The sequence below is a fragment of the Oratosquilla oratoria genome, unplaced genomic scaffold (assembly GCF_046742065.1).
Source record: "Oratosquilla oratoria isolate Oo_2021 unplaced genomic scaffold, ASM4674206v1 SCAFFOLD72, whole genome shotgun sequence".
Taxonomy (NCBI): Eukaryota; Metazoa; Arthropoda; class Malacostraca; order Stomatopoda; family Squillidae; genus Oratosquilla; species Oratosquilla oratoria.
In genome coordinates this window covers 342,730-361,976 of record NW_027467736.1, presented here as the reverse complement: position 1 = coordinate 361,976, position 19,247 = coordinate 342,730, and the positions used below count along the sequence as shown (strand labels likewise).

General features: G+C 40.1%; 1 protein-coding gene across 1 annotated transcript; it reads right to left on the bottom strand.

Moving 5' to 3' along the window:
• Window positions 1-364: 364 nt before the first annotated feature.
• On the bottom strand, window positions 365-16,664 carry LOC143023946 (histone H4 transcription factor-like). The gene is made up of 9 exons (XM_076182619.1): window positions 16,559-16,664; window positions 12,739-12,932; window positions 12,387-12,576; window positions 11,395-11,549; window positions 9,305-9,482; window positions 6,459-6,611; window positions 4,879-5,077; window positions 2,012-2,141; window positions 365-505 (listed from the first exon to the last, which is right to left on the bottom strand). The coding sequence occupies exons 2-9, from the start codon at window positions 12,928-12,930 to the stop codon at window positions 365-367; spliced, it is 1,338 nt and encodes a 445-aa protein (XP_076038734.1). The 5' UTR covers window positions 12,931-12,932; window positions 16,559-16,664.
• Window positions 16,665-19,247: the final 2,583 nt, after the last annotated feature.

Sequence of the window (19,247 nt, the reverse complement as noted above, 5' to 3'; positions counted from 1 at the left end):
AACAAAGGCATAAAACCATTCCCACCCATTCCATCCCTAATACACTCCACTCCTCTCCACCCTTTACCCTCCCTCTTATCTTGGCACCTCCTGGATGACGAGTCATCCCTGCATCTTGTCCACTGCCCTGGGTCAGAAGCAGTGTCACAAGACACAGCACATCCACAGCAAGGCCTCTTCATTAAGTCGGCAACCCCCCCTTCTCCGTCCCCTCATGCAGTACAGGAGAAGACAGGGAGAAATCCCTTCAGGCTGCGTCAAATTTTTCTCACACATACTACCTCACCCCCCATTCCCCACATATTCCACCTCATGCATCACAACATCATGACAAACATAATTCAAAGTAATATAAACAGTCAACTTACTTGAATCGCGAGTGTCCTGAGGGCCAGTGCAGATTATGTTTGGTCTTGAGATGTTTTGTAAGAGTGGTGCCAGTAGAAAAAGTAACCGTTTGACAGATGTGGCATGCATATGGGGCTTTGCTTATGCCCTGGTGTGTCTGGGAAAACATGAATCTCAATGAGAAACCTATTTACATAACTACATACATACATATACCAAGGATTTTTCCCCCTTACAAGGGGGGTAGCCAAACAGAAACATAACTAAGATTATAAAACAATTTCTATACATACAACAGAAAACCAAGGGCTATAACAATAATGACAATATAAAAATTGTATTATTACAGTACTGATAGAATAAATCAGTGCTATTACAATATCAACACTATAATACATACATACATACATATATCAAGGCTTTTTCCCCCTTTCAAGGGAGGTAGCCAAAAAGGGAAAGGCATAAAAACACTCCCACCCATTTCATCCCCAAATACACTCCACACCCCTCCCACCCTCCCTCCCATCTGAGCACCTGGATGACGGGTCATCCCTGCACCTTGCCCACTGCCCTGGATCAGAAGCAGTGTCACAAGACACAGCACATCCACAGCAAGGCCGCTTCAACACTATAATACTACATGTTATTTCAACTGTCAAACAGGGCAGTTGCATGCTTTGGCTGGCTACCTCCCTTATATGGGGGAAGAATCCATTTGATATGTGTATATGTAAGGGGGAAAAAGCCTTTAGTATATGTATGTATACACACACACACACTTAAACATCAAGAAATGTAGCATAATAGAATTCAGAAAAAGTAAAAAAAAATATATATATATATATCAAGACAATATAAAATCAGAACAAAGTTAGTAAAGAAAGTGGAATCTGAAAATGACCTGAGAGTAATCATCACAAATGACATGTCCCCTGATAAACAGATAAACAAAATTGTTGGAGAATCCTACAACTTACTAAGATCAATAAAGGTGGTTTTTACTTATTTGGATGAAGAACGGTAAAAAAATATTAGTCACAATAATAAGGCCTAGACTGATGTATGCTGCAACACTATAGTCACCCAGTACCAAAAAGAGCATAAAGATTGAAAGAATCCAGAGAGCAACTACAAAAATGACCCCAACACTTTCAAACTGTCATATGAAGAGAGATTATCAAAACTGGAAAAAGAAGAGAAAGAGGTGACCTGCTCACCACCTACAGCATCATGAAAGGCATGGAAGTCCTTGATAGAGAGCACTTATTAGATTAGGATAAGAGAAATACAATACAAGGGGGCATGAAAAGATACTCAAAAAGGACAGTTATAGAAGAAAACTGAAAAAACAGGTTTCCACACCGAGCGGTGGATGTCTGGAACAAACTAGACGAAACAATAGTATGTGCAAAAACCTTACACAAACTCAAAAGAAAACTAGGCGCTATGAGATACAAAGACAGGACCCCACGAGCATAGCTCCCCTTCCCGTAAGATACAACTAGGTAAATACACAACATACTATAAGACAACTCCAACAAAAACTCATGCAACTCCACAAACCTTAAACCATATGCACATTTTGTGCATACATATATACATACCAAATGTCCTTTCCCCCCATATTTTGTAACGTAAAACAAAGAAAAAATTATCAGTTTACCTTCTTTGTATGCCTGAGAAGTGTGCTTATGGCCCTGCAGCTAAATGTACAGCCAGGGAAACTGCAGCTATAAGCTTTCATATCCATGTGTACTACCATGTGTTTCTGCAGGTCAACCATTGCCTTGAATCTGGAAAGGTTTTGAAAAAACAAAAAATATCTTTTACTATTATCAATAATATCTATGTGCTGTCCCGGCAGGGATGATCCATCATCCAGGAGGTGCCAAGATAAGAGGAAGTGGAGGGGGGTGGAGTGTGATGGGGATGGAATGGGTGGGAGTGGTTTTTATGCCTTTATTTTTTGGCTACCTCCCTTGTAAGGGGGAAAAAAGCCTTTGGTATATGTATGTATCTATGTGCTGTGTCTTGCGACACTGCTTCTGACCCAGGGCAGTGGACAAGATGCAGGGATGACCCGTCTTCCAGGAGGTACCAAGATAAAAGGGAGGGAAGAGGGTAGTGGGGAGTGGAGTATGTAGGCTACCTCCCTTGTAAGGGGGAAAAAGACTGGTATATGAATGTATTATTACCTATATATCTATTTAACTATTTGTTTGTTCATTTATCTATTCATTCATTTTTATCTATACCATAGACCAGTCTTGAATCTGGAAAGGTTTTGAGAAAACACAAAAAATAACTTTTGTTATTATCATTATTATCTATACATCTATTTAACTATTTGTTTGTTCATCTATTTATTCATTCATTTTTACCTTTAAATACCATAGACGATTTCCCATAAATTCAAGTTGTTGTCGTTCCCTAGACTGTCTGTCCAAGGCAGTCGTAGCTCCTCTTGGGGATCGGTGCCACCTGCGTAGAGCCCACGACATAGACGTTGCGGCTCCAGGACCATAAATTCAAGTAGCTGATGGTGATTCAGTTTAACATTGCAAACTCCCCCTACCAGGAGACTAGGACTGTGCCCCTAACTGAGGAGGACTTTGTAGTTCGAAATTTAATGAACCCTAGGTCCAACTCACTGGTGGAAGGGTTTGAATTACTGTCACCTTGATGACCACTGTAAGTAGGGACATTCTAACCCACCTGACCAGCAAGCATCCTCAAGTACCTATCTATCTATATACATACATATACCAATGTACGTATATAGATAGATAGCTACTTGAGGATGCTTTTTCCTCCTTATAAGAGAGGTAGCCAAGTCAAAGACATTTACCTACTCCCATCTATTCCACTTCCCTTCACCACCCTTCCCTCCCTGGGTCAGAAGCAATGTAGCAAGACACAGTACATCCACACCAAGGCCGCTCCACTTAAGCAACCCCCCTCTCCATCCCCTCATGCAGAAAAAGAGAAGGCAGGGAGAAATCCCTTCGGGGTTACATCAAAACATCATTCACATATAACCACCATTTACTCCCCTACCATCCCCCTCCCCTCCCTTCCTCACATAACAGTATCATCTATACACAGCCACTCTCCACTCATCCCTATCACTTGCCTTCTCTATTCCTTGCTCAACAGACATTCCCCTCTTGCTCAATGGCCCTTTCAACCCATGCATCCATCTAATCCTCAGTAATCCCCTCAAATTCACTCCCTCTATCTCCGACTTCCACACTTTTTATTAATTTCTTTTTTTCACTCATTCTTTCCATGTGTCCAAACCATCCTAATACTCTTTCATCAGCCCTATCTGTCATCTCCTTTCCTCTTCACTCTCTCATTTCTCACTCTATCCAACTTTGTAATTCCTACCATGCTTCTCCAGCATTTCACCTCGAACATATTCAAACATTTTCTCTCTGCCTCTCTTAAACTCCAAGTCTCTGCCTCTTAGAAAACCGTCGTCACAATCACCCGTTCATAAATTCTCCTCTTTATATTCATTCTCAGATGCCTATTTCTCATGACACTTTTTAATCCCCTTAAACATTTACTTGCATCTCTCATACATACATACATATACCAAGGCTTTTTCCCCCTTACTAGGGAGGTAGCCAAAAAGGAAAAGGCATAAAATCATTCCCACCCATTCCATCCCTGAAAACACTCCACACCCCTCTACCCTCCCTCCCATCTTAGCACCTCCTCTCAATCTACAATTTACCTCCACCTCCATTCCTCCCTTTCCTGCCACATGAGACCCCAAATACCTAAAGCTATCCACTTCCTCCAGCCTCTCTCCTGAAGACTTACTTTCAACTCACTGCTATCCTCTCCCCTTGTGCACTTCATCACCTTGCTTTTACCCACATTTATCTTCAGATTTCTCCTATCACATAATACCTTCCCAAACTCTATCACTAACTCCCTTAATCCCCGCCTCTGACCCTGCCACAAGTGCAGTTTCATCACCAAACAACTTCTCTCCATTTTCTTTAACCACCTCAAGTCCCATGCCCATAACCCTTGCCACCGAGGATGAAATGGATGGATAGATGAGGTGAAGGGGATGCTGAGCAAGAGGGGAATGTCTGTTGAGCAAGAAAGGGAGAAGGCAGGAGATAGGGATGAGTGGAGAATGACTGTGTATGGATGATACTCTTATACAAGAAAGGAAGGGATAGGAGATGCTTATGCATGAATGATAATGAGACGCAGCCCGAAGGGATTTCTCCACATCTTTATTTTTTCTGCATGATGGGACGGAGAGGGGGTTTGCCGATTAAGTAAAGCAGCCTTGCTGTGGGTGTACTATGTTTTGCTACATTGTGTCTGATCCAGGGCAGCGGGCAAGATACAGGGATGACCCCCTGTCATCCATGAGGAGCTGAGATGGGAGAGGTGGAGGGGGTAGTGAGAGTGAAATGGGTAGGAACAGGTACATGCCTCTTGACTTGACTATCTCTCTTGTAGAGGAGTATGTATGTATAAAATCATCAAAAGCATACTAACCTGCTCGTACACATTGTACACTTGAAGGCCCTGGCTGTGAGGTGGCGATACCTGATGTGGTTGTTCAAGATAACCCTGCTAGTGCACGTCATCTCGCACTGAGGACACTTGAAATGATTTACGTGGGTTCGCACGTGGTCTCGTAGTAAACGCACAATTGAAAATCTTCTTGAACAGTGAGAACACCGATAGGGGAGTACTGCAAGGAATAAGATATTAGGCTAAATGTGAATAAAATGACTAGAGTACAAACAAACCAGACAGGCTTGTATGGCTACAACCCAATATGTATCCAAGTAGGTTATATATCTATCTAGATATTCTAGTATGAAGTGTTTTGTGTCTTTTGTGTGCATTGGGGGCAATTTGAATCTATGGCCAGACCTATTTTCTGCTGGTATTATCATGAACACAGTGATGATTGATGATTGATTTGGTTTAACGTCAGGAGGCTAGGACAGTGCCCCTTACAGAGGACTTTGTAGCATGGAATTTAACAAACCATGCCCTTAGTTCAACTTGCCCTAAGCAGGGTTCGAATCATCATCATCTAGACCAGCGTTTCTCAACCTTTTTACCCTTGCGTAACTTTTGAAATAAATTGCATGTCTCAAGGAACCCCTACGCAAAAAAAAAAAAAAAAAAAACATATACCATCATAATAATAGGTCAGATAGGATGCTGTCTATATTACATTATTACAATACCCAAGAATATGTCATGCGTGTTTAATTATATTGCGTATGTGAAATTAAATTAAAAATCAAAAGTGCATTAGCTTATCTCACTTGTTCTTGCAGAACCTTTAGGGACCTTTTGTGGAACCTTAGGGTTCCGGGGAACCCCAGTTGAGAAACGCTGATCTAGGCCTGCGCCGCAAGTAATGACGCCTTAACCCGCTCAGCCAACAAGCATCGCCAACACAGTACCAACATTAAATATGCCTTGCCAAAGGTTCAGACTGCCCCAGATGCAACCATCATATAGAATACCTCATACTACAATGCCCCACACTAACAATTCCCAGACAACACAATATCTTTTCTCTAAATAATTTATGGTCCTGCCCAGAGACTGCTGCCAGGTTCCCTGATGATGCTGGTCTTCTGCAAGAGACCAGAGGCAATAGGTTGACTGACTCATTTAGATATCCCCCAGAATAATTACATGGGTGCCGAGTCACCTAATATCAGTGTAAAGTCCTAATATGTCCTATTTCACCTCTCTGGGCCTTGCTAATTCTAACTACTGTACCCATTCTAAAATGAATCCTACATTTAATATCACTTTAATTATACAAAGAAATAAACAACTATTCTCAAACACTGCTGAGCTTATACTACCACATAAAAATGAATGTCAATTGATGATGATGATGACAAGATTCTTGTCATTTGGTCAAACAAAACAAAAAATCATAAAACTCCAAAAGGTTTGATCAAAGACCAGAAAAATATGACATCAGTCCTCGTCACACACTCCCCCCCCTATTGAGAGGTAAAAATAGAAAATTTTATTTTCTATGGGAAGTATCCAGAACTAAAGGTATTATTCATAAATCATAAATCCATGAAACCTACGCTCATCTGGTAGTTGCCGAAGACAGTGATCCCGCAGTTTTGTAATTGTGGCGAAGACTGCCCCACAGTTAGGACAACCTGTGCACTTCTCCTGTGTGTGACTTCGTGTATGGTCTTGCAGCTTTGAAAGGTTCTCATGCTTGTACTTGCAGTCTGTTCAAACAGTAATAAAATTAAAACACGTCAAAAAATTATATATATATATCTTACGAGTGATTTTTTTCTCTCATTTAAACTATGCTTAACTTATACCAAGGGCTCTAACTGAAAAACTAATTGAGATATCTTTGACATTGTCCATCTTTTCATTGCCTATAATTACTTGGCTCTCCTAACTTTTTTACACTACAACCATAAACCTTATCTTTATCAATATCCTCTCACATTTTACATCAATCTTATCAACCCTATACATGTACATGAAGACACACACACACACAGGAAAATCCTGTATAACTAACCAACCTGCTAAGTTTTTACTTGAGAGTGACTGATGTGCTGCACAAGAGGGATGTGTGGACTGTGTATATCTGGACTTAGAGAAAGCCTTTGACAAAGTGCCACATAAGCAACTGACATGGAAATTGGAAAACATAGGAGGCCTCATTGGAAAACATAACGGAATGGATAAAGATTTCTTCAAAGATAGGCTTATGAAGAGTCAGAATGAATTAAAGTAATCAGTGGTGTACCACAGGGCTCAGTTTTGGCTCCTGTAATGTTCCTCATATATGATAATGACATGACAAAAGGAATAGCTATGCAATCTTTTTAGTTGATGATGCAAAGATCATAAATAGGGTGAGAAGTGAGGAGGATTGTGAAGTGTTACAAACGAACCTGAATAAAGAATACAAAAGGAGATTTAAATACGTACATCAAAGGCTCTTTCCCCCTTACAAGGGAGGTAGCCAAAAAAACAAAGGAATAAAATCCACTCCCACCCATTCCATCCCCACATACTCCACTCCCATTCACCCCCCTCCCTCCCTCCCTCTTATCTTGGCTCCTCTTGGATGACAGGTCATCCCTGCATCTCCCCTACTGCCCTAGAGTCAGGAGTGGAAAATGAATTTTAGCACAAAGAAATGCAAAATATTGGAAATGGGCCAAAGCAAGAAAAGAACCATGGACTGTAAAATGAGAAATGACATAATAATAAAAGTAAGGGAAGAAAAGGGACTAGGTATCATAATCAAAGACAACCTGAAGCACACATAAGGAAGGTAACAGGAGAGATCTGTAATCTGTTGAAAAGTATAAGAGTGGTATTCCACTACATGGATATGGACATAAATGTGCACAATGCAGTCTTCCATAATGTGTTGAAAAATATAGGGTAAAGTGTTACATCCTGGACAGATATCCGCGATGGATTCATCCATCTGCCTCTGATAATTTTGAAGGGCTAGATGGTGGCCACACCCAAGCCTGGTCAGGTGGATTCTGTCTTCAGAAAGATGGATGTCAGGGGGTCTGGCATGCAGTAGTGTATTATTTTTCAGTCTTTTGATGATGCAGTGAGTAATATGATTAAGGATATCACTTCTGGAGGCAGTTACACGGTAGTGGTGGAGGAAGAGATCATTTGTGTGTGATACAGGTATTTGGGTGTTGTTTTGACGTTTCTTGGCATGTGTGAGTGTTCTACCATGTGGTGTAATGGGTGGGATGTGTTTGTGGAGGCTGCGGCAAGTGTTTGTGTGCTTTTCATATCAAGGTGACCCTTGACTTCGAGAACTTTTGTTTCATAGTTTAGATGGTCTGCAGGTGTTGTATTTGTGCAGCCTCTAAGGTTTTGTTCTGTACAGTCTGCAGGGTGTTGTGGGGTTTCTCAGTAAGGTTAGAGACCCATACAGGGCTTGCATAATTCAACACTGAGCATATATGTTATATACTGTAATGGTAGTTTCTGTGTCCGAATGTTGTACCTGCAAGTGATTTAAGCACACTGAGTCTAAGTGTACACATTGTCTTTATGTTTGTGATGTGTCCTTTTGAATGTTATGAATGTATTGTGTGTGTGTGTATATATATATATATATATTTTTTTTTTTTTTGGGGGGGGGGGGGGTATGAGGGTGTTGTTGATAAAAAGTCACAGTATGTATTCATGTTCTGCTATCCAGTCAGTGAGAAGTGTGGCTGTGGATTTAGTTAGGGCCATTTTGAGTCTGTAGTGAACCAGGTGTTGAGTGTGTCGAGGTATGGTTGTATTATTTCTGTGCCTCTACATTACAACGTGTGCATGTAATTATTATGTTGCCTGTGTAAGAAAAGATTTGTATTTCTGGGCTGTGGGGTGTGGGGATAGGATAGAGCCCTGAGATACTCCATTCCTAAAGTTTCTAGTGTACAGTGACTGGCCATATGACATTATAAGTGGGAAGAAGCCTTTGGTATATAGATAGCTATGTACAATGATGTATTCAGGTTGTCATCCAGAATGTGGTTTGTGACATTGAGAAACTGACGTTGTGGAATGGACCTTTAAGGTGCTGAAATTGGTGGTACAGTAAAATCCCTTTTATCCGACCTTGGTGAGACCTACCCGAGATTGGATGTTTGGATGTACACTAACAGATTTTAAAAAAATCACTGGTCTGGGACATTTTCACTTATTTACAGTACAAAAAGCATAATAAACAACAAAACAGAGTGGAGGAGAAACAATGAGTCGGTAGTGGCGATAGCAACAACTAAACATCCACTCGATGGTCGGATGTTTGGACAAATTCAACTTTTTATCTGACCTGGGACAATGAAGAAAAAATTCAGATGTTTGAAATATTTGGATGCTTGAAGGTCAGATAAAAGGAATTTTACTGTATATCAATATAGCTTACCTTGCCATCTACAGTAAAAGAATTTATCTGCTGCAGGTTTTTCTTCACTGACTTGGGTCTGCACATGCCAGTAAAACTCTTGTGTAGACTCAAACTTCATATCACAGTTCCCCCAGACACACACAAAATTCTCAGGAATCTCGGGAATCAAGTTGCGCACTTGGCTGTCCAACAAACACTGTAAAAAATAGTAGCTTTAGCCTCAACATATTCACATGACTAGTTTACCATGCCAAAAAAAAAGTACATACAAACATATACCAAAGGCTTACCCCCCCTTACAAGGGAGGTATCCAAAAAGAAAAAGGCATAAAAACCATTCCCACCCATTCCATCCCTAATACACTCCACTCCCCTCCACCCTCCTCTTATCTTGGCAAAATATATATATATATATATATATATATATATATATATATATATATATAATAATAATAATAATAATAATAATAATAATAATAATAAATATAAATAAATAAATAAATAAATAAAATGAAAAATAAAAATACATACATAGGTTGACATATGATAACTTAATATATCAAAATTCTCACATGTCTATCATATATACTGAATTGTAAAGGGAAGTGTTTTCATATTCTATTTCTCAGAAATGAGAGGTGTAGTTAAACGTTTCTTTTTATATTGGGATGGTTTGGACACATGGAGAGAATGAGTGAAGAAAGATTAGTAAAAGAGGTGTGGAAAGCAGAGGTGGAAGGAGTGAATATGAGGGGGCAACCTAGGATGAGATGGATGGATGGGGTAGAAGGGGCATTGGGAAAGAGGGGAATGTCTGTTGGGGAAGGACAGGAGAGGACAGAAGATAGGGGTAAATGGAGAAAGGTTGTGCATGGATGATGCTGTGATGCATGAGGGGGAGTGGGTGGGGGATGGGGAGAGTGAGGGAGTATGTATGAGAACTAAATTGACATGGCCCGAAGGGATTTCTCCCCCGTCCTCTCCTTTTCTGCATGAGGGGATGGAGAGGGGTGTCGCCAAATTAATGAAGCAGCCTTGCTGTGGATGTGCTATGTCTTGCAACACTGCCTCTGACCCAGGACAGTGGACAGGATGCAGGGATGACCTGTCATCCACGAGGTGCCAAGATAAGAGGGAGGGAAGAGGGTAGAGGGGAATGGAGTATGTAGGGGATGGAATGGGTGGGAGTGGTTTCTCTGCCTTTGTTTTTTTTTTTGGGCTACCTCCTGTGTAAGGGGGGAAAAAAGCCTTTGGTATATGTATGTTTTATATTGTTATTAAAAAAAAAAAAAAAATGAATCCTGATTTAAATCATCATAATTTTAATCAGCCAACCCTGATTGCATTTGACCCAGGGCAGTTGGCAGATGCAGGGATAACCCATCATCCCTGAGGAGCTGAGATGGGAGGGATGGAGGGGGTGGTGGTTGGCTGTAAAATGGATGGGAATAGGTGCATGCCTCTGTCTAGGCTACCTCCCTTGTAAGGGGGAAAAAGCTCTTAGTATATATATAGATAGATATATATGGTGGTCCGGGTTCAAATCCCATCCACGGCTAAAATAATTTCAGTATTGCTACACAGCAAGTCGTTACTCCAACTCTCATGGGCAAGGAGTTGAGTGTGTGTGCATGTAAGGTCACAGTATTACCCATAGATCAGTCATATACGAGCTATGAGCTCTCTTCCCAGAGGGAAATAGCTGTCAATCATAAGTTCAACACATGATCCAAGACCATGGAGAATCACACAAACCAAGGGATTTTTCCCCCTTATAAAGGAGATAGCCAACTCAAGGCCTGTATCCACTCCCACCCATTCCACTCCTGTCTGCCACCCTTCTTTCCTTTTTATCTTAGCTCCTCTTGGATGAAGGAACATCCCTGTCTCCTGCCCACTGCCTGGGTCAAAAGCAAAAGAACAAGACAGCACACTCATAACAAGGCCATTTCACTCAAACAGCATCCCTCCCCACCCACTCTCTGTCCCCTCATGCAGAAATTAGAGAAGATGGGGAGAAATCCATTTGGGCTGTGTTAAAACATCATCCACACACAACCACTCACCCCATCCACCCCCACGCTCTCCTTTCTTTGTTTGTTACTTACTTCAATGTTAGATTCCGCAAATATAAGAGATCCAATACTCTTAATCTTGGCGTGAAATGCATGATACAAAACGTGACGACGGTACTCCCCCTGGTCAGTGCAAATGAATCCACAGTCTCTCCAATAGCACATATATCCTTCATTGTGGTTTGGTTCTGCAAAATGGCAAATTCATAAAAATTCATCATCCATGATCGTATTTCACAGAGCAATGGAAAAGGTCATACACAAAATGATAGAGGAAGGAGGGACAACAGTCAAGTCAGTCTGTTGCCTTTAGTTTCCTCTTGCAGAAGACCCGTGCTTTCCAGGTAACCATCACTCAGACGCCTCTTTAAGCCAGCACTCAATGTCCACATCTCATAGCCGTACAGCAAGACAAGGAGCACAAGGGACTTGAAGATTTGGATCTTAGTCCTTCTTCATTAATATCAACAACACCTTATACTCTGGTTGAATGTGTCCATAACACCATGGGCAATGCCAATCCTTTGAAGTACCTCCTGACATGACCTACCACTGTTATGCACTCCACTACCAAGGTAGTTTTGTAGGAGAGAGACCAAACACAGAGTATGGGATCCAATGTATTTAACGTCTCGCCCAGCAGGACTTCTTCAGAAGCCCTGCCGGACGAAACATTAAATACATTGGATCCCATACTCTGAGTTTGGCCCCTCTCCTACAGTGTTCTTGCAGTCGTTGCTGTTTTTACTCGTATTGAAGCTTTCCAAGACTGAACTGTAATCCAGTAAGCCCCCAAATACCTGGACCTAAGTCTTGGTCCAAGAAACCTGGAGTCCATGCAGTTTCACCTCCCTGTGCAGTGATACAAGGGCTGCAACAAGGACCTCCAACAACTTAGCAAAAAGGACAGCACCATCAGCAAAGACAAGGTCAGTGACCTTAGTGCTACTAATTCATGCTCTGTAATGCTATGTCCAATACCCAGTCCAAGCCATGAAAAGTCTTTGAATACTGAATCAATTTACCTTTTTCCTCTTCCAAGTGTTCCTGTACATGGCTGTGATATGGCTCCATTCTGTTAAATATAAAGTGGCACATGTTCCATTCACAATGAAGCTGCACATTTTTCATTCTATCACTGTACTTGACAATTTTACGGCGAGTTCCTGTTCCAGTTTTCTCTGGCTCTCGATCAACTGACTGAGTATTCACCACCTAAAAGAATGTAAATTCAATGCAAAGTTAAGCCTTGTATTCACATTTATACTCGTGCATATTTAAACACCTGAATAAAATCATATCTTCAAAATTAATTGTGAATACATTTTTCTATCAAATTCCAAAGCATTATGGTAACTGTATACACAATACACTAACTCCTGGGTCATCTGTCACTATTTCCTCCTGAGTTTGACCCTGCTCTGGCAGGGACATGGGCACTGAACCTATTCCAGACGCGGTCATGACAGACTGTGGAGGTTCTATGCTGGCTGGTGAATCAACAAAACTCTCTGACCAAAGGGAGGACGTAGAAGTCTCACTTGCATTCCGTTTTCGTTTGCCCCTCATTGCTGAAATATAAGCATTACAAAATGTTCATATGTATACAGCTAGAGTAGCACAGAAGGCAAATACAAGGAGCTGGAATTAGTAGGTGGAGCTGCCTAGTGTAGGTCTTATGGTCTCTTACAGTTTCCTTCATTCTTATGTTCTTAAGGACAGAGGAAAATGAACCACATGTTATTTGTTGATGACACTGTGCTTGTGGCTAATCCCAAGGAAAGAATTAAGCAGTTGGTGATTGAATTTGGATGGCTATGTGACAAGAGAAAAATCTTGCAAATGAACATGGGTACAAGTAGTGTTCACATATACAATGAATGATGGTGGTTAAAGTATGTAAAGGGTGAGGGACTGGAAGAAATGGGGTTCTAAGTATCTGGAGATGCATGTAGCAGTGAATTGAGTAGTGAATGTGAATATGGAGGAGAATAATAGAATAAAGGAAGCAAGTAAATGTATGGGTGAAATGAAAGTGTTATGAGAAATAGGTGTTTGAGGACGAATGCAAGGAGATGGTTGTATAAAGTAGTGATTGTACCCACTGTGTTGTAATACGCAGATATTTGAAATATAACGGAGGGTGAATGTAAAAGACTAATCTTGAGATGAGGTGTTTGAGAAATATGGTGTTAACAAAATGTATTGAGTAAAAAAAATGTGAAGAAGAAGCACAGAAGAAGGATGGGAAGAAAGTTTTAAGACAAAGAAGAACAGTATTGAAATGGTTACAATATATGAAAGAAACAAACACTAAAGACTAACAAGAAATGTGGAAAGCACAAGCATACATACATACATATACCAAAGGCTTTTTCCCCCTTACATGGGGGGTAGCCATAATCACAAGCAGATAGTGATTTCAAGAGGAAGACCAAGAACAAGATGGATGAATGAGGTGAAAGGAGCTGTCAATGTACATATGTCTGTTGAGCAGACACACCCATCAATTAACCATTCCTTTCCCCTTTAAAAATCTCTTAACTACTTGTGGATGAAGATCCATCACTTTCGCCTTCCCAATGCCCTGGTCAGAAGCAAGAAACAGCATATCCAAAACAAGGTCCAACATCTAAAGCTGGTTTACCCCTTACAGGGCACTCCTCCCTCCTCATTCCCTCATGAGTAAATAGAGAAGACAATAAGAAATCCCTTTATGCTGCATACTGTGAGTACCCTATACTATGGTTATGACTGTATGGTAACATGCAGCCAATACATTAAGGACTGTTCTCGGGTGACCCTGAAGACTAGAGCAACACATCATTTATCTATATTAAGGGTTAAATCCTCTACTCATAGAGGAATTGTACTCCAGCTGTCTCCCCTTTATATTGATCCCTTGAGTCTGTTCTTAATCATTTCTATGACTGGTTCTCTTCAGGATCCTCCTATGGTGAGAGGAAGAAGGTGACAAGTTGGATGGAAATATGGTACTGAGGATCCTGCTCTTTGTACGTTTCTTCTATGAAAAGTCAAGGCATAAGAGGGTCTGGGAGGACTTAAACAAGAACCCTGGTAACTGTGTCATTAACCTCTTCAATACGATGATGTCTACGTAGGCGTCATGTGGTCCAAGTGGGTGTACATGGATGCCAGCATCAGCGTTTTTATTATATTTAGTGTAGCCGAGTGACCCCTGACTTCTGTGAACTGGTTTGATCACGTTTTCTGTGTTTATTACTACTCAGAGTGAAAGAGAACGAGTAATATAGTGGTAACTTTTATATCTTATAATGCAAGTAGTGTGATGCATCGTACATATGGCATCCGATGCTGTGCATGAGAATTTGACTTGTATTGAAGAGGCTAAATAAGTGTGGTTGGATGTATGCCTTGGTTAGCTACCTCCCTTACAATGGGGAAGAAGCATTTGGTATATAGAATAGAATTTAGATATATGAAATATTATATACTTAATATTCATATGGTTTTGGAAATTAAGTTAATCTTCTGGCTGATAAACTGACACATCACAAATTGATTTCTAGTAATTTTCTTTTATTTACTCATGAGGAGATAAGGAGGGAGGGTCGCTATCAAAATCAAGTGATGGGGATAAACTAGCTTCAGTTATAGGGCCCTTATATGGAGGTGCTGTGTCTTGCTGCATTGCTTCTGACCCAGCCAGTGGGTGGGTGTATGCATTTAGCTGGCTACCTCCCTTGTGAAGAGGAAAATGCTTTATGGTATATAGATATATTATATGGTTTCAGAAGTTAATCTCACCCTCCACTTCTTTGTTTTGCTCTCATCAAACTTGTTTTTCTAAACAAAATATTCTAAATATCATCGGAAACTAATAACAGCACTACTGATTTTTAAAAGAATACAATTGTACATCACCCACCAAAGGGTTTCATACCAAACGGCTTTGTTTTTACATTTGTTTTCCATTATGATTCTATCATCTTATGGTCAAAGCATCATTAAACATGCATTTTTTCTAATATAGAGACATTTTCTCCACTACAAGTTTTGGTATGAAAGACTGACATTTTTGTCATACTTACAAATGTCAGCAAATTATTTTCAAATGTCAAAATAATCATTTTCAAGATGGTTTCTATCTGCTTTGATTATGCTCTTATAACTTATGAAATCAATGAACACTGAAAAAATAAAGGTAGCCTGTATTTTTTCTCTAACATTTCCATGGACAGGAAATCTATAATGTCTCAATTAAAGCTCCTAAACTCCACCTACTACAAACTGAACCACTAGCTCACCACATCCACAATGATGACATTTCTCAAATATGAAAGATTTCCTATGTTAGGGTAATACTACCCAAAAGTAATAGGTTTCAATCTTCTTAACATTTTCAAAATTGTCCCCCACTTTTGTATCAAATTTATATTCTTTGTACTCAGCAATACTATCATTACTTTCCCATGATTTGTTGAGAAAAATATTAGAAAAAATTAATAGGAGCAATTTATTGAAGTAGTTACAGTATAGTGTTTTTAGGTGATGGTTAGGTTAGGTCATATAGGCTAGTTACCAAAACCTAGATGCCATATTTAGGTTTTGGGCTGACTTGGGACAGGCTGCACAGAAATAGATTACAGAGATGAGTTAGATCTTACACTCTTGTCAACATAAAACTATCAAAGGCAAACCAAATTGCGATTAATAGTCAACTACTTACAACTTCAAATTTCCATAACTATCATCAATAAATTATACAGTAATAATAATATATACCTAACTATGCAACATACTTGTCTCTCACGGATGCTAAGATCACATCTTACCAAGTAAATTGTAATAATCATAATGCTGAGTCTATCGTTATAAATGTTACATCTTTTATTCGAACATAGTAATGCAGTAAATAAGCCTCAATACTCCTGCTTCCCTTTTTATCACTTTGAAAAGCAATTTCCCACATTAATTCTGCAGAACATTTATTATAAAAAATTATTTCCATTATATAAAAATTTTAATTTTGAAAAAGCGTAACTAAAAACTACACTGTTCGATTGTATTGCTGAATTATTTATCAGCATATGAACTGCGAATATAGACATTATGATGGTGACATTTGGGATTTAGACTACTTGCATATTTCTAGGAATGCCAATTGCCAGTAATACAAACAAAATGTATTGTATTATCACCATTGTGTTCTTACCTGCAAAATATGTACTAAATGGCCAAAACAAATGCTAGAATATAAACACGACAATTCAAAAGTTGTGGAGCTACGCTGTGAAACCTGTGTTTATGTTCATGTAAACCAGCTTAGTAAATGTAAAGAAACACGATTACATGAACTCGATTAGAACAGAATCTGCATTATGATCTAATGTACACATACCTCCCTACTAGATGCATAACATCCCTCAACAAACTTTAAATCTTATTCTCAGCTTTCAGTTAAGCCAATAATTCCAAACACAACTTGTTCTTCCCGCTTACTGGTCGCTGCGTCTGCACCTGTTCAACAACGAAAGAACGAATCACAAAATTTAAGAAAGTAATGAATGACGATCCGTTCACCCACCACTTAAAAGAATAATTAGTTCCCTTCTTTGTTCTACTGTGTTGGTTAGTGCTAGATTTAGAAAATAGTGGATTTTGGATGTTGTTGTAGTTTGTTTTGTTTTATTATTATGCAATCGTATACACACTCTGGGGTCATCAAGATAACATGGTTATATTTCTTGGATTAGGTTACCCTGGGAGTAAATGAAACCCTGCTTTTTTTTTTTTTTTTTTATTCAGGTGTGAGCGTCGGCCTGTGAGGGTCGAGCGGTCGACCCGGCTGGCCGACCTGACCGCAGACCGACCGCAGGCCTAGTGACGCGTAGTACAAGCGTCTACAGAGAACTATATAAATATAGAAAAAGTGTAAAAATTGCGAGGATGACACATTAGAATTGCACACCTACCCGGTATAGCATTACAGAATAAAATATTAATTTTGCAAATTATAATACATCAATGTAATAAATATTTCTCTTGGCGGAAATCAATATCAGAAAACGTTGCTAAAGCCTATACAGAAACGAATGAAGTCGCTTCGACTCCTTTAGACGCCATCTTTGTTTTTATGGATTCGGAGGTCGGAGACGACGACGATGACCCTGATGACCTCTAGAATTACAGGTACCGTATTACTAAATGTAGGTGAGGTAGGTAGGTTACGTTAGGTTGAAATAGACAATTTTATCACACTTTAATTTCTTCGGCCTCCGCTTCTACCAAAACAAAGATGGCGTCTTAACCAACCGAAGCGGCTACGTTTGTTTATAGCTTTTAACAACGTTTTCTATTGTAAATTTCCGCCAAGAATAACATATATTACATTGAAATATTATAGTTTACAAAATTAGCATTTAATTTTCTATTGCTATATCGCATAGGTGTGCACTTCTAAACAAGATATAATATAACTAAGAACAGATGTACATAGTCGAGGTTCATATCGTCAGTTATTAGCAAAGATGGATCTTCACTGAGGCCAGCCAGCTCTCTTGCCTCCATGGTCCAGTTTAGTAGGCCATTGGAGTTGGAGCTTGGGTATCCTAGCGTGGTTGGTTGATCCGGAATTTTAGTCAACCAATGGTTTGGAGGTTTCAAGTGAAGCACCGTTCAGATTTTTTTCAGTTTTACCGGGGTACAGTTGAAGTGTCGTGTTCCATTGTTGGTGAAAATGTGGTGTGCCAAGGTCCTATTTTTATTCTATTCTATTTTTAGATGTTCCACGAGATGGTCCTGACATAAACACAACCTTCCTCTTCTCGGGTGAGGTTTTTTTTTTTTTTTTTTTTTTTTTTTGTGATGTGCCTCTTTCTACGCCGCTGGAGGGAGTACAGGCAGATTCACAAGTCTTTCCCAATAGCTAAGATGTTGTTTCCCTTGGGTCTTGCTTGGGAAAGATTGCTGTGGGCATTCCAGCTCTGTTTTTTTTTCTGGAATTTTGGGATCACACAAAGAATCGTCACCCCAGACTTCAACAGGGTGACAATTCGTCACGTGGGCTATTCTAGAGTGACAATTCTTCATGTGGGCCATCCTGGGTTTACGATTCTTCGGCTGTATAAGTTGATGACAATAAGCATAACCTTCATTCAACCTAACCAAACCTAATATTTATTCCACTGTTGATATTCGGCGGTTTGGGGTGACAGTTCTTCAGGTGGGATCTCAAGGGGTGACGATTCTTCATGCGGGCGTTCTGGGGTGACAGTTCTTCAGGTGGGATCTCATGGGGTGACGATTCTTCAGGTGGGCGTTCTGGGGTGACAGTTCTTCAGGTGGGATCTCAAGGGGTGACGATTCTTCATGTGGGCGTTCTGGGGTGATAATTCTTCATGTGACCCGAATTTTGTTTAGGGACCAGAAATGGCAGTATTATTCAAGATGAGGTAGCACTTATGATTTCCACAGCGTTATCAAGCAACCTTTCACTTGTGTGGAAAGTCCTCAGGATCCAGCCTGATAGCTGCCTCGCTTTCACTATTATTTTTGTAATGTGGTGTGAGAAAGTGGCACCTTTGTTCATGTTCATCCCCAGGTCTTTACTACCACCTTAACCTCAATATCTTTTTGGACACAAATGTATTTTGTCGAGTGTGTAAAGTTTTATGATTTTCGTTACCGTATAAGCTCAAATTTTTCCCCGTTGAAGGCTATGTTGCAGGCCCGTGCAGAGGGGGGGGGGGCTGCTGGGGGTGCCCGAGCACCTGCCCCTTTGCCCCAAAACTGCCCTTCACAAAGATATATAAAAATGAATGAAAAATTATTTCTCACAGGCTTTTTCCATCTTACCATCCAGAAATTATAATGTGGAAAATGGTGTTGCACCCTGCCGGATA

What these genes read in the sequence shown, in the direction of transcription:
- LOC143023946 (XM_076182619.1), bottom strand. Translation starts at nt 12,930, where the DNA reads ATGAGGGGCAAACGAAAACGGAATGCAAGTGAGACTTCTACGTCCTCC. An exon ending in CTTTTACTGTAGATGGCAAG is followed by an intron (nt 6,612 to 9,304) that starts GTAAGCTATATT and finishes CTGTTTGAACAG; the next exon opens with ACTGCAAGTACAAGCATGAG. An exon ending in TCGGCAACTACCAGATGAGC is followed by an intron (nt 5,078 to 6,458) that starts GTAGGTTTCATG and finishes TATTCCTTGCAG; the next exon opens with TACTCCCCTATCGGTGTTCT.